The sequence below is a fragment of the Anguilla rostrata genome, chromosome 4 (assembly GCF_018555375.3).
Source record: "Anguilla rostrata isolate EN2019 chromosome 4, ASM1855537v3, whole genome shotgun sequence".
NCBI lineage: Eukaryota > Metazoa > Chordata > Actinopteri > Anguilliformes > Anguillidae > Anguilla > Anguilla rostrata.
In genome coordinates, this window is record NC_057936.1 from 54,745,326 (window position 1) to 54,760,946 (window position 15,621).

At 40.9% G+C, this 15,621-nt stretch overlaps 2 protein-coding genes and 1 long non-coding RNA gene across 7 annotated transcripts in view; all 3 read left to right on the forward strand.

Annotated features, from left to right (window-relative positions):
- The window catches only part of rc3h1a (ring finger and CCCH-type domains 1a), a 32,390-nt gene extending 23,065 nt beyond the window's left edge, over nt 1-9,325 (forward strand). For all 5 annotated transcript variants that reach the window (XM_064333250.1, XM_064333252.1, XM_064333253.1 and 2 more), the window contains 2 exons: nt 1,279-1,376; nt 1,917-9,325. In XM_064333250.1, coding sequence (XP_064189320.1) covers nt 1,279-1,376; nt 1,917-2,073 — 255 coding nt within the window. In that variant the 3' untranslated portion in view covers nt 2,074-9,325. The remainder of the gene's footprint in view (nt 1-1,278; nt 1,377-1,916) is intronic.
- Nucleotides 9,326-9,850: 525 nt separating this feature from the next.
- Nucleotides 9,851-15,602, forward strand: serpinc1 (serpin peptidase inhibitor, clade C (antithrombin), member 1). The gene is made up of 8 exons (XM_064333257.1): nt 9,851-9,957; nt 10,807-11,170; nt 12,502-12,717; nt 13,283-13,420; nt 13,644-13,862; nt 14,094-14,268; nt 14,958-15,022; nt 15,254-15,602. Exons 2-8 carry the CDS (start codon nt 10,808-10,810, stop codon nt 15,431-15,433), a joined length of 1,356 nt encoding a protein of 451 aa, XP_064189327.1. The 5' UTR covers nt 9,851-9,957; nt 10,807; the 3' UTR covers nt 15,434-15,602.
- Nucleotides 11,821-12,271, forward strand: LOC135253670 (uncharacterized). The gene is made up of 2 exons (XR_010329673.1): nt 11,821-12,060; nt 12,158-12,271. It is a non-coding gene; the product is annotated as an uncharacterized LOC135253670 (long non-coding RNA).
- Nucleotides 15,603-15,621: the final 19 nt, after the last annotated feature.

Here is a 15,621-nt window from a genome sequence, read left to right on the forward strand (position 1 = left end):
GCGGAGGCACATCACTGATATTCTGGTGTTGTGATAAAAACGCTTTCTAAATGAATTATGGATGTTTGCTTTTTTTGTGCAAATGACTCTTCTGAAAGTGTTGTATAGAAAGAGAATCGGTACATGCTCTTACCTGTAATTAGACTAAACGCATTTTAATCCCTTGCTTTGGATACATTTTCCTCATTTACCTGCCCGTTCCTTAAAATTAACCCATGTGCCCTGAACTTTATGCTAAATGTTTCCTTTTTATTTGGGCAGATTTCAGCAAAGGCTTTTTGGTTAATCTTTGACTTGACTGAATTTACCAAATTGCTTCCTCCAGGGGATGATATATAATTGGTTTATTAGTAAATAATTGACCAATGGCGTAATTCAATATTTCCTGTGTTTTCATAATGTTGCGTCACTAATGCTGCAGTAACCAGTAACCTCGCAGTTTCGACAAGGTCAGATTCTGAAAGAGGAACGGCCCCGTTTTTCCACACCGCTTAAAAAAATGTGTAGGCGTCAGGCCAAGATTTTCAGCGGGCGTTTCATGGAAACCACAGAGGACGAACACAACACCAGCCTGCCTTGCAGGTGCAGCCCTCGCATAATTGGCCAGTTTTGGTCAACAGAGCCGCCCAATAGATGTTTAGTTAGACTTTCCTCTGTTTTCATTTGTGAGTGGAGATTACATGGCTGTGTTTACTAGTCAGATTATTATAAACGATGGCAAATTGTTTTTTTTTCCTGCCAAAAAGTCTTACTGCAAGGAAACCAAATGTCTTTATAAAACTCCTTACGATGTGTTTAATATATTTTTTGGCTAAGGAATGAATGTTGTCCAAAGGGAAGTTCAGTTGAGAGCCCTGTGTCAAACCACTTTGTGCTGTTTGCATTATCCCCATTCAGTCACAATGCTGTCACGTTGGCAACATTTAAAATGAAATAACTGAATTAATTGGAAGAGGTTAACCAGCCGCCCCTGTCCAGCTGATTCGGGTGCTTCAGGATCATGTGAAGATAAACCTGTTGTTCCCTCTCCATGCCCATCAATAGTCACCACTTGTGTTCTCCCCTGCCTCAGAAGGGCTGTTGAGTTTTAATGGATTTTTTTGTCCTGTTTCTTAGTTGCACATTGAGATGCATCAGATGGTGCTCATCTCACTATACACGAAGGCCCACTAGAACATTTAGGCCTAGTCATTTTTATTTTTTATTCTTTTAATGGAACGAGTCTTTGTTTTGACCTCTGTTATGCTCATTGCACATATGTATTGCTTCGCCTTGCAGGAGAATCACGCAGCTCACGATGTGAAATACAAGCTGAAGGCTGCGGAGAACGGGCAGCCGGACCACAAAGTCCAGCGAGAGGACCCCATAGCACTCAGGTCAGCATTGTGCTGCTGTGGGCTGGGGGGGGGCACTGCCCGGTCCCCGTTTGTTCAGACCAGCGGTCACACTCCTATGCTAATGGATACAAGTGCACGGCCAGTCCTCATTGCTAAAATAATTGTTGCCGAGGCCGGTTCCAGGAGCCCAATTTGTATGCAGTCTCCAGTGCAGCCGAGCGAAACTAATTGGGTTTAATTGAGCTGTTAATTTACATGCTGATCTGGATTTGATGTTTTGACATTCATCGGTTAGGTTGACCTTTTAAGATAAATTTGTTGAACAGTCCTGCACGTTTTATCTTCCTTTTAAATGCACCTCTGACGAAAAACATTTCCAGAGATCACTATTAAAGGTTATATACACCAGAATAACCTCTCTGAACAAAAAGCGGTGTACACCACAGGTACCTAGTTCTGTGATGGGCATAATGGGGTTTTATATAAGCAGTGTACAGTTATGCATTAATTATGCATGTCCTGTAATGGGTAATGAACTGTGGTGTCCTCTCTCTGTCTCTCCTCTCCGGTGGTCTCCAGTGAGGGCTCGAACGGTTCCAGCGGCATGTTGGCGGACGGCGGTGGCGGCAGCATGGCGTCTCTGTCCAGCAAGACGTCCTCCCTCAGCCTGTCCTCCGACCTGGGGCCCGGCGGCTCGGACCTGCAGAAGAACGGGGTGGTGCACCCCTGCTCCTGAGCGCGCGGGCCCCCTCGCCACCGCCACCGATAACAGGGCGACCCCGCCCTCGCCAACGCTGGGGAGGGAGGGGGGGGGGAATTATAGATGCAGTTCGTCCAGCTTCTCGGTCTGATGCACCCCACCCACATTGGCAGAACGCTGACTTGCGCCCGTGTCATCGCTGGGGGTTGGCGACTCAGGGCCTTTCCTCGCCTCCAGTTTTGATAAAGACTGTTTGCGGTTTCCAACCCCTTTAGCTTCATTGCATGCAAGGGCTACGGCTGGAGCTCAACCAATAAGAGAAGTTGCCGGTTTTGATATTCTCTCATGTGGATGGGGTGCATAAACGATTGGAGACCCGACACACATGCATACACACACAACCTGCGCACATACACCTTTTTGTTTTATTTAGAAATAAGCAGTATCTGCCGTGAATTCAATATTCTCCTCTTTTTGTTCTGTGAATGAACTTTATTATTTTTCTTAATATATGACTTCTCATTGCCTTGGGTGCCAGGGCATTTGATTTTTTTTACAAGATGGATTCTTTTCAATCATTGCATTTAATAACACACAAGCCAGGAATTGCAACAAAAGAAGTAACCCGATAATGATAAAGTTTCCCTGGTGAAATAATTACACACCTACCATCTTGGAGTCAGCTGTAATTCAGTCAGCTTATGTTGTTCAGCTTTTACTATAAGAGGATTCTGCTAGAGCTGCATATTTAGTAGTCTCCTTACAGTCCTGCCTACATGGCTTTTGTGTGGAATGTCAGACACAGATTTTTGTTTGTCTTCATAAACCAAACTTAACAGTAAATTTTTTTTTCCTGAGTAGGCAAACTTCCCTTGTGCAGTGCCCATCATAAACTGACCATAGTGTTGACCCTGACCTAGATTGCTGAAGTTTGAGGTAGCGCATTTAATGTTGACAAGGAAAAAAAACGCAGGAGTGGTATTCGCTAAGATCATCAGTAAGCCTACAGTTCCTTTCTTATTACCAAACTTTGCTGAAGCAGATGGACAACTTCACAATATGATCCAATACCATTTTATATCATACCTTCCATTTCATAGTGCATTTTTTGTGTTGACATCACTTAAGTAGAGATGACCTAATGAATCCATTATTAATGAAAATAGATTTTTTTTTTCCCTGTACCTGACCCTTTTAGACAACCGTTGAAGGGAGCATACCATCAGCGAACGGTATCTACAGTCCCCCAACAGAGACGTCACTGTCTTTGTTGCCTCAGTGTTTCAATCTTTTGCTAAAGTTATTTTGTGGAATCAATTTAAACTTGGTAATTAATCAACATAATTGCAATTTATAAATTAAGTGTAGTCTTTAGTTGGGTTACTATCAATGATACCTTTTCATGCTCCTTTAAAACTCAGTGATCAGAAGGTCTTGAATTCTCGACCTGTCGAGCTGTGAAAATGTACCACTGATGGAGTGAACCTCTTTAAACCTGTGTTTTCCAGCTTTAGTGTGTGCTGTGACCGTAAGGCTGATGGTATGCGCCTGGATGGCCCACTGCTCCTCAGGAGTCAGCTGGCCTGCCAGTAGGCCATGAACCCCACGCCTCCTCAGGCAGCAGACCCCTGGAGAAATAGGCAGACGCCAGCCACAGCAAACTACTCTTTCACATTGAATTTGATCTACCATGCATGGCTGATATAGGGGGGGAAGCAGGCTTTGGCTTGGAATTCAAGCTTTTATTTCAGACTTTGTTTTTAATAGCCGCAACAAGAGTCCAGGGAAGGGGAAGTTGGAAAGTTTTTTTTTTTGTTTTTTTTTTTAAGCCCAAGGCTTCTGTTGGCATGGTGTTGATCAGAATTACTGAGGTCTTCATAGTTGGAGCGAAGGACAGAGGTGGATGTGTTTACGCAATCCTCGATGTATAAAGTTAAATTATTATTCTGAGGGTATTCTTTAAAGTTTCATACTGAGGCAGATGCCTATTTTTGTTTTATAAAGGGAGAACACAATTCTTGAACATATTCTGTTTTTAAGAATATGTATTTTTTATAATGCGTTTTTTGCTATTTTGTTATTGAGATGTTTTGATACGTTTTGCACACAAAAAAAAAAACACCTGCTCGTCTTAAGCAGGGCGACACTGTGCCATTCAGCTTGTTTGTTTCCTCTGGGGTATTTGCACAGACTTCAAGTTTTTGCCGACGCACTCTGTTCTCTTGCTTGCAGCACATCCTGTCAGGAAAACAGCACTGTGCAGGCCAGGAGAGGAGTCTCCTTATATGGCTGGCGTCAGCACTTTGATCATTTGCACTCTTACTTTGTTAGAATGCCCTCAGAATGCTCTGATCACATTTTTTGCCAACAGCTGTGAACTGAACCGAGCTTTATTTTATTGGTTTCTTTTTCATTAACTTCTATGAAGTTGCAGGAAAAGACGTTTTTTTTTTTTTTCTATTCTATATTCATATTTCGGTTGACCATTTCCCCAAGGGGCTGAGAAGAGGGTGGGGTTATAATACTGGCAGGCCAATCGGTTGTGTCTTAAGTTTTAATGAAAGCTGGCGAAGGTACAGATTTTGGGTCTTCCAAAAAGGAAAAATATTCACTTCCACCTCACATCTGTAAGGGTTCATATTTGAGCAGTTGTGGCTTTAATCTTTTCTTTGAAATTGTTGAATGTTCAATGGTGGATGGAATCGCCTAAAGGCTTTTCTTATTTTTATAAAAGTGTTCAGCTGTATGTAGGTGTATTCACTTAAGTTATGTCTCACTTTTGAGACGCAGTCATTTTATTGAAACTTCAAAAACGCAATTTAAGGTCCTGGTGGACCAGTGGTCTCTAGAGATTGAATATAATACCCTCCTGCCTGTTTGAAATTTGATCTGATTTTAAACAGATGACCCCCCCCCCCCCTCCGACCCACCCATCTGCTGTGTCCTTCAATCCTGTCCATATGTAGCTACCTTTTGAGCTCAGTAATCTTATCAGTGACCTAATGTCTACCTTCTAAAGCAGGATATGAAGGCATTCGATATCTGTGTTGGTGAGATAGCAATATTATCAAAAATATGACTGTTAATTCTAAATAGAAACCTGGCTGCATAGTAATGCTCATACATTTCCCTGTTGTTGACATAGTCATTTTCACTTGGGTATTCAGAATAACCAAACATAGTTGCGGGCACTGCAGGTTGAATGCCAAGCTGGAGTTTGTAACCACCGCGTGATTTCTCATTTGTGTATGTGCTAAGTTACAACTATGTGTCCCGAGTAATGTTATGTCGACTGAATGCTTACCTGATCCATTAACGGGTCATTTTGACAAGTAGCATTGCAATATTAATTTCTGTGACTCTGTTTATTTCTCGCTTCCTCGTCGAGGTTGAGTAAAAGTTCATTCTGACTTCAGTGTGATTTACAAGCTGTCGTTGGAATTGGATTGTGTCACAAGGCTGGCATTGCAGTGAAATGGAGCCTTAGTTAAAGTCTAGACTGCCTACCATGTGTTTCCATGGAAGCCGTCTGGAAGGCTGCATGTAGCCACTGAATGCAGCAGTTCTCACAGCAGTGCACACAGTTGCTAATGGCAGCTGGGTAATGGAGTTCCTTTTGTTTGATCCGTGGACATTCGTAGCACTGGCGTAAACCGATTCTGTCCACTCTCTTTGCATCCGGATTGCCTTGCAGCAACTTGAGATTGAAGCAGAGTCTTTGAATTACTGTAAAACCGTGTGAGTGCATTACAGACCCGTCTCAGCGGCTGCTGAAATGGCCGAGCGATCAGCTACTTTCTTGTAAAGCAGATGTTGGCCGACATGCTTGACACTTTGATGTTAAATGTAGCGCTCACACTGACCCTGTTTTTCATTATTGAATTTACTGATTACATGACGTTTGTGTGGCAAGTGTGGGAGTGGCCTGTTTTTTTAAATACTCAGATGGCTGAACATCACTTCTCTAAGTTATTTATAGGGCAGTGATTCCCAGTCCTCGTGTTCATGCACAGTAATTCACAGTAATTTGGCCTCCAAGCAAATAATCTGCACAGCGATAGGTTCCCTGGCTGTGTCAAAACATTAAACCAATCTGACTCGTTGACAAATTGTTGTAGTTAATCAGGTAATGGACGTGCACAGATTCACTGACCAAGGGTTTCCTGAGAAACTGTTGCCCTCCTGGATGCAGGCTGACACTTGCTTTACATTGGCACTTACAGCCAGAAATTGCCAAGCTTCTGAAGACACTGGAGTGTAGTCGGTGTAGCATTACCAAAACGGAAGAGACGAGCTCCCCCGGAGGGTAGGATCAGACTCCTGCGTCTCTGAGATCTAGATCTCCCGTGTCTTCGGACGGCTTTCACGTGACCGGACTCTCCATTGATGAATCGGACAGGTGGAACTAATAATGTACGTTCTTGGTACATGTCTTCTCCGGTGATGCTTCTCTTTGACGTGTTTGTTACTATTTTGTAGACCGACATATACTGGTCTCTTGAGACAGTCTACAATCTTAAAGCACCAATTTTGGTGGGATTTCTTTTTAAGTATAATCTATGTGTAACATTACAATTATTATTACTATTGTTGTTGTTATGATTATCGTTGTTACTATTGCTTGGGAAAGAGCTTTTGACATTTAAGCAATCGTCAAGATTGGATAAGAACGAGCCTAGCTTAGACATAGAGAAGTAGATGAAAGGCACGCCTTCTAAATAAAAAAATGTAACATCTTTAAAGTGGTGTGTAGCATTGAGCCAAGGTCTATTGGCTCCATATCATACGTATTAGTGGTTTCTGTCTCGGAACCACTCCTGTAATTATCTGGTGTTTCATTTACCATCAATTGAAATGAGCACACAAAAAAAAATAAGAAAATAATTCTCCATACCCTTAGCTGGCTCTGTCTTGGGATGACTTGGTCTGCGTTAAGTAATGCTACGGTTCTATCTTTCCTATTGCAAAGGTTTTCGTGCTCATCTTGGCCAAGCATTGATGAAGCCCATGTGGAGTAATGTATTGCACACATGCCCCATGGCTTTTTTTTGCTTGATTTTTTTCGAAATGGGAGCAGGGTTTGAATGAACTGGCTGAGGTTCTGCCTTGCATAGGAATGCTCTGGATGGTGCGGTCATTCAGATCTCCGGAGCAGTCAGTCAGTCGGTCCCATCCTTCGGAGTGCCTTTCAGCAGGCTCCTGACTATATTTAAGCTTTGGGCACGCACTCGCCTGTAAATAGTACCATAATGTGCAACTATTAATCCACTCATTCAGAGTCAGCATTTATATTAAATGATCTCTACAGAATCAGTAATGCAAACATCTGTCAGTTAACTGGTTGCCAATGCAGAGCTGAGTATCGCTTGTCCTTTCTGAGACAAAGGCGTTCAGTGCCAGAAATTATAACCTTTGTTTACTTAACCATTTTGTGTCTGTTCAAAAAGAAGAAGAAAAAAAACTTTAATTGGGGAAGAAAATCTTTAGTTTGGCATGTTTCGTTGTTGTGCAGTATTGATTGGTGTGTGTTTTGGGTAATAAAGCTCACCGTAGCGTAAGTGGGGGGCGAGGGGGGTGGGGGGGCATGTTGACACATTCACATTTGTTTTTCTTTGAGCTTGCAGTTGAGTCATGGAGTGAAGATTCTTATTTAAGATTAGTGTGTGGAGTTGGGTGAGCTTTGGGTAAACAGTAATTGTTTAGAGAGGAGGAAAACCATTCGTTCAATAGATTTCTTAAATCTGTTGTAAAATTAAATCTGTTTACAAGTCTGGTCAATGCAAAGCCTGCCCAAACCCAACACCATGGAGCTCCATTGTTCAGTTGGTCTTAAATCTGTCCCAGATATCTGCAGTGGTGTTTTCATATTTATTCAAATGACAGCTATGTTTGAGCATACAACACTGAGCAATTAGATTCACAAAATACTGACTTGGAACTGACCGTGTAGGAAATGTTAACTATTGGTATTAAATTGCTAAAGGAAATGTAGTCAAGTAACAAAAACTGAATATTTTACCTTTCCTCTATGAAGATTGTTAAACCGTCACATTGATTGTCATCTTCAGTTAATCTGTTTACCCGTTGCTAGTCCTCCACATTTTTACTATATTTGCATTATTTGTTGAGATAAGCACATGTTAAGTAGATATTTTACTCTCATTGGGAGTCATTGATCACATTAGGTTTTCTTTTATAGAATTTCTTACAGAAATGGATATACTGCTTTGATACACAGTTATGCCATTTTCCCTGAATTATTATTTTCCTGAAGAATGACACAGTGGACTGGAAAGCAGTGTGTGAGGATTATTTCCAATAGTTTTTGCATGCATTGATAGTGTGTACACAAAGCAGTGTGACCTTAGAGGTACTGTGTCATTGGAATCTACCTGGGAATGGATTTACAGAGTATTTAATCTGATCTGCTTGCAGTGGGAAGGTGTACTGATTGCTGATCTTGATGTATCATCAATTAGCTCAAGCTTGTAGTTTGGATATCTGTGAGATTGGTCACTGTATCAGTCTTGCTGTATTCACGCCCAGTACTAAAACATTCACTATTGAGAGCGGAATGCCTCTGGCCAGCTGTAAAACAGAACATAGCGAAGGAATGGACAAACCAGTAACGTGCTCGCGTACGTGCGTGCACACAGGCGCTAGTGTTTTAGCTTGTAGCTATAGGAAAGCCACTAGGAGTTGATTTTCTGTGTGAATAGGCGTCCCAATGGGAGTGTTGTTCGCTCCTTTTTCTCTCTCTCTCTCTCTCTCTCTCTCTCTCTCTCGTTCAATCTGAGCGCTCATTGCCTATACAAATGGAATTAATTGTAACAAGATCAGGCTGTCTTTGCATTATTTTTTAATTTTATTCCTAACATTGGGAAGTGTAATTGCTTTTGATGATTACTCCCAAGTTTGTCTTGTAAAAGATTGCTTAAATTAAGGTACAAGTTTAACTTCAACAAGAAAAAGAAATTTGTTTGTTTTTATATTATACTCCATTAAGGAATGTTTAGAATTATATTTCTCCAATGTGGATGTAGCTGTTATTATACCTTTTTTTGTTGTAACAGAATTCACTGTGTGAAATGGGTTTGCATTTTTGTATAATACAATCTGCTTCTTTTTGTTTTGTTTCCTTGAGACGGGAGGGGATAACTAACTGGAAGTTTGAAGAAAATATAAAAACAAAAAAAAACCTGTGAATTAAAAAAAAAAAAAATGTAACTTATGTGCAACAGTGATTCTTTACTGGCAGGGACTGTGATTAAATAATATTGTAAATTTACCTTTGTTCTTGTTTTATTTTCACACACAGACTACAGGTCAGCAGTGTGTCCATTGCAGTAACTTACTATGATAGGGCACACATTTACCCAAGATCCTATATTTCCTTGATGATAATCTAAAATTGTAAGTTGCATATCTATTTTGGGTACTCTAGTCTTGCAGATGGTAACTTGCAGTAAGTGAATGTCCCCAGGGTTTTCAAATAATTTAGTCTTAAGTAGCTTTAAGGAAAACCCTCCATTTGTTTTGAAGAAATGTGTTTGTGCGGTATCACCACAACATAAGAAAGCTTATGGTGCTTTTGAGGAATCTGGCACAAATTCTGAAGTATCTGAAATGTCATATGTTTTTGTGTTTTGAAAATATGAAATGACCTCAAGGAGTTCGAGAATCAAAAGAACCACCATTTGTTCCTCTGTAATGTTTAGTGATCTGAACCAGTCAATAGCTCAAAGGTTGATCTGAGCAAATTTTCCTGTTCACAATATCCAAGATGACCTGCAGGACACTGACACCCGTGCCCCCCCCCGCCCCCCCCCTTAGGGGGTGCCTTTGTACCTACACTGATAGCCCTTACTCTGTTCTGACTCTGCTCCACATCAGGTGATTATTGAGGGAGCTTCGATACAGGTAAGGTAGCATTTTAGTTTTATTTAAAACAAATTTCAACCCAGAATGGGGATGGAAACACGTGCCAAATTTGTCAAACTATATTTTTTGGCAATTCGGAAGTATTGCAGAGCCTGAAATTAAGCTTTGGTTAATGTGGTGTTTCATTTGTTTTATAAGTGTTAAATTAATGTAAACCAATGTAATTTCCTCATAAAAATATAGCTAAACCATGTCAATGGTAAGATTAATCATATCTCTGCTTATATCAGGTATTACAGTCCAGGTTGTAAGCTCTTTATATTCCATTGCAGAATTCATTTTTGTATTGCGTAATTTGTGCCCTGTCAGATGGTTCTGTTACATTTCCATTTGACAAGTTTGGACAGTTGTGATGCAGCAAATTTACACTCATAACACTGAGGAATTAACAAGGGTTGGTATACCGAATTTGAGCAAACTCATTTCCTCCCTATTTAAGTGCATAACTGAGTAAGAGGGTCTTACTTGCTTTTAGACTTCTACTGTTTGTCGGAAAGTGCAGTTTCTCTTTAAATGTCTTGCAACCAATCGTGGTTCCAGCAAGAGTTATTCCCGGAAAATTAATCTACCCTTTAATGTATCTGTTATTACGTATTTAGTATTGAATAAATTGTGATTGTTTAAATTGCTTAGTTGGCTATTCACACTGAAGGACTTGAGATGAATGTGTGCATCATTCATGAAATCCTGAAGGAGTATTTCTTCATTTTTTTTTTTTTTACATCAAAGTAACTTAATGTGTTTGATGGGTAAAATTGTCAAAATATCATTATTCCTTGGTCACAGGATTGGTTAAAAAATAAACCGAAAACCTTGTTGATCCTGTAGGATGGGTTCTCTCTGCGTGCAGTCCCTCTGGCTATTGTCCCTGCTCTCGGCTGCCCTGGCTGCCTATGACATCTGCAATGCCAAGCCTAAAGACCTGCCCTTAGAGCCCATGTGCATCTACCGCAGCCCTGAGCAGGACGCCGCGGAAGTGGAGCCGGAGCTGGAGAAGGTTCCAGAAAACACAAACCCCAGAGTGTGGGAACTGTCAAAGGCCAACAGCCGCTTTGCCCTGTCGCTCTATAAACACCTGGCCAAGGAGAAGGCCCCCACCTCCAACATCTTCATGTCCCCCATCAGTATCTCCACTGCCTTTGCCATGACCAAGCTGGGTGCCTGCAATAACACACTGGCACAGATCATGAACGTGAGGGGCCCATTACATGGCAACAGCACTGAAAATCTCAGCTGGTTGTCATCTTAAACTACCCAATTGTATATGATTTATACCCTGACCTCCAAAAGTATGGTAATGGTAGATTACATTTGTTGTTTTTGCTACATACTTGAGCCATTTGGATTTGAGATTAAAAGATAAACTGGAGAGAAAAGTATGTTTTACCATTTTACAGATGAGGCTGTGTTGAGTCAACCCGTTTTCAGCTGTGCAAAATTAATGGAATACTGACAGGTGTTTACTGCTTTTGCATTGACTTCCCATAAGAGCAGTGTGTCTAGTCTTAGTTTTAACCTTTGTTTTCATCAATGGAGATTGTATTTCAAGCCATCATAAAGACCAGAGAAATAACTATGGCTGAATAACGACACACAGATACTGGGTACAAGTAGGTTTGGAAGCAGAAGAGAAGAGACAATAGAGCAAAAGAACCAACATGGCAGGAAACCAAGTTGTGTGAGAGAAAACAACAAAAAGAGAAGATGCAATCATTACAAATCAAAGCATTAAATTTCCATCAGAGACAAGCAAGAGTTCTGACTTAATGGCCAGTGAGACATAAACTTTGAAGCAATATTTGGATGAGGGAAATTCAAATTCACTGTATATGATGATATGACTGCTTTGGAACAGGCTCACTGATGATGTGACAAAGACTGGCAGCATTAGGATGAATTCAAAAGTGTACAGTTGGTACTTCATCCTGCAGCAAGACAATGTGACCCCAAACACATTGCCTATGCAACCTAAGCATTCATCAATGGGAAAAGACCAATCGAGCATGCATTACACTTACTGAAGAGGAGACTGAAGACAAAGATCAGCTGAAAGCTATTTCTAAAGAAGACACCAAACTTTTGGTGAGGTGAATGGGTCATAGACTTGATGCAATTATTGCATTTACTGTAAGGGCTATGCAACCAGATATCTGACTGAATTGCTTTGATTTACTTCTAGGTTCATCCATGAACATAATTTTGCACAGCTGAAGATGGCGACTTGACACAAAACAGCTGTTTCTGTAAAATGATGAAACATGTAAATGCCATAAAGAAAAGCTGATTGTCTGTACTTTTGTACCATATTCATCTTTTGATCTCAAATCCAAATTTAGCTAAAATAAGTAATTTCAATTTACCATTATCATACTTTTTGAAGGTACTGCGTGTGTTGGTACACGCTTGTGCAACATTTACATTTGAATGTGTGATACCAACGGAAGTGACCGGAACACAAAATGAACAGCCTTTATCATCTCACTTATTTCAGACTGACCTCTGTATCACTCCCCTCACCCCCAGGTGTTTGAGTTTGACACAATCAAGGAGAAAACATCGGACCAAGTTCACTTTTTCTTCGCCAAGCTGAACTGCCGGCTGTACCGCAAGAAAGATCAGACGACGGACCTGATGTTGGCTAACCGTCTGTTTGGAGAGAAATCCCTGGCATTCAATGAGATGTACCAACAAATCAGTGAACTCGTATATGGAGCCAAAATGATGCCACTCAATTTCAAGGTCACTCCTGTTTTCTCACATTTTCTTGATGGCTGCTGTGTGCATGAAAAATCATAAGATCCAGATTTTCCCTGTCCTTCTATTTAAATTTAAATTGATTTATTTTATTTTTTTATTTTTTTATAAATTTGGCACCCAACATATCCAATTCCCACCCTAATTTGTAATATCTAATTAACTCTTTGATGCCACGTTCATGCATCTCCATTACTGCTTCAGGAGAGGGAAGGCATCCAACGTTCTCCTCTGAAACACATGGTGTAGCCTGCTTCTTTTTACACTGCAGCCCACCCCCACGCCACTACAGCCAAGCTATCTTTGAGTTGAGTCAAAGAAAGACATTTTATACAGTGCCTTCAGAAAGTATTCAGACCCCTTCACTTTTTCCACATTTTGTTACGTTACAGCCTTATTATAAATTGGATTAAATTCATTTTTATTCTCATCAATCTACACACATTACCCCATAATGACAAAGCGAAAACAGGTTTTTAGAAATTTTAGCAAATTTATTAAAAATAAAAAACTGAAATATAACATTTGCATAAGTATTCCTATCTTACAGGAGAAGCCAGACGAGTCACGGAAGATTATCAATGAGTGGGTCGCCAACAAGACAGAGAACAGGATTCAGGAAACACTACCAGATGGAGTGCTAAACAGCAACACAATGCTGGTTCTGGTTAACACCATTTATTTTAAGGTGAGCGTGGATCAGGCGAAGTGAGCTGGGCCCATGGTAACCTATGTTCTGCAGCATTAAAGGGCAAAATGCCTCTTGTTCGATTCTTTGGTACAGATTGTGTATTTTGCGTATGTTGCCGGACACTTTGATTACCATTTTTTATTTGTCTGTTGCCTACTGACCTCTTGGCCCTCATCTCTTTTGCTCAGTATGTCTTTGTGTTCTGCTTGTTCTCTGACAGGGCCAGTGGAAAAATAAGTTTGACAAGGAAGATGTCTTCAATGATGATTTCTTCCTCAGTGATTCCAAGACTTGCACAGTGTCCATGATGTATCAGGAAACCAAATTCCGCTATGGGACCTTCAGTAATGACAAGGTCCAGGTGCTGGAGCTGCCATATAGGGGTGAAGATATCACAATGGTGCTGATCCTACCTTTTAAAGGGACACCTCTGTCTGAGGTTGGTACAAGCACAGTTGCCATTGCCTTTGTTAATGCTGTTTACCAATTAATTTTTCCTCATGCCTGAATTGTATTAACTGTATAAACTGTATAAAGGAGTAACTGTAATCCTTTATAAGTCATTTGTAGGTACACTGATTTCCTTACATTGCTCGAGTTTGAATGAGTGTAAATGCATTTATATTGTGCAGTGACTGTATTTAAATGAAGAATGTACATTTGTGTTGAGGTGGAGGAGTCTCTTGAGCTGAAGAAGCTGACTGGTTGGCTGGATGCCATGAAGGAGACCACGGTGGCTGTGCAGATGCCCAGGTTTCACATTGAGGACAGCTTCAGTCTGAAGGACAAACTGCAGGCCTTGGGACTGGAGGACCTCTTTGACTCACACAAGGCCAGACTGCCAGGTACTGTGACAGAGTATCCATCTCTCCAGCACCCTCTGGAGAAAGCAATAATAGACTGTAGAGTTCATACCATTCTATATACCCTGTATTGTCATATTTGTCTGTTCACCTTATATGACTGCAATGACCCTGTTCAATTACTAACAGCTGAAGAATCATGGACTAGTTCCATGCTTCAGTTATTGTCCCTCAGTATTCAAATGCCATAGTATTCAAATACAAATATCATGTATTTGAAGCACAGAAACATTTTCTGGACCTTTCTGAAAAAATGAATGTTAATTAATTAAGACCTGAATCAGATAGGGTATTTGCCTTTCAAATTCACGAAATCAGTTCACAAGCAAAAAAAATAAAAATAGTTATGGAAGTGGAAGTGACAATCCCATTTCAGAGCTGTCATCCATAGTAAAAAGGACTCCCAGAATAAGGACGGAAAGTGTGCAAGTCAATGAGTTTTTTTTTTTAACATGATGTTGCTTTGTGTACTGCTGTATAAAAATATTAATCTCATTTATTCATGAAAAAAAAATTGTACATTTGAATGTCTCCTGTTCAGTCAACTGTTTGACGTATGGGTATGGGTATGGTAAGGTAAGGTAAGGTAAAGTAAGGCAAGTTATGACTAAACCTGGATGCCACAATTAATTTAGAAACAGTATTTACATTTCTTCTGGTGTCATTTTCAGGGATGGTTGAAGACGAGGGGAATAACCTGTACATTTCAGAAGCCTACCACAAAGCCTTCTTAGAGGTATGTTTGAGATGGTGTGTGTGTGTGTGTGCAGAGAGCAAATGCACATTTAACAGATCAACAATGTTACTGGTATAGACTCCAGGGGAGGAAGTTCCACTCTTCAACTGCACATATATATATATATGGACATAATACTTGTTCACCACAAAGGTAGCGCACTGACAATAACTGTTGTCAGGCTGTTTGTTTGCGGTACACTCAGCTTTCACTGCTCGCATTCATGCGCAGGTGAACGAGGAAGGCAGCGAGGCGGCGGCGGTGACAGCTGTGGTGGCCATCGGCCGCTCCATCAATCTCAATCGCGAACGATTCATCGCCAACCGTCCCTTCCTGCTGCTCATCCGAGAAGCCACCATCAACACCGTGGTGTTCATGGGCCACGTGGCCGACCCCTGCTCCAAAAGCTAGGGACCTGCGCTGCGGCGACACCTGTGCCCAGAGCGCGGAGCCGCCGACGCCGCTCTTCGAACAGAACGCGGTCCTCCTGTATTTTATAGCCACCGAAGAAAGTGAAATGTGTTATCGTCTGTGCTTTGCTCTTTATTTCTCCTCCAAAATAAATGAACACAAAAAGAAACGCGTTTATTTCTTCTTCC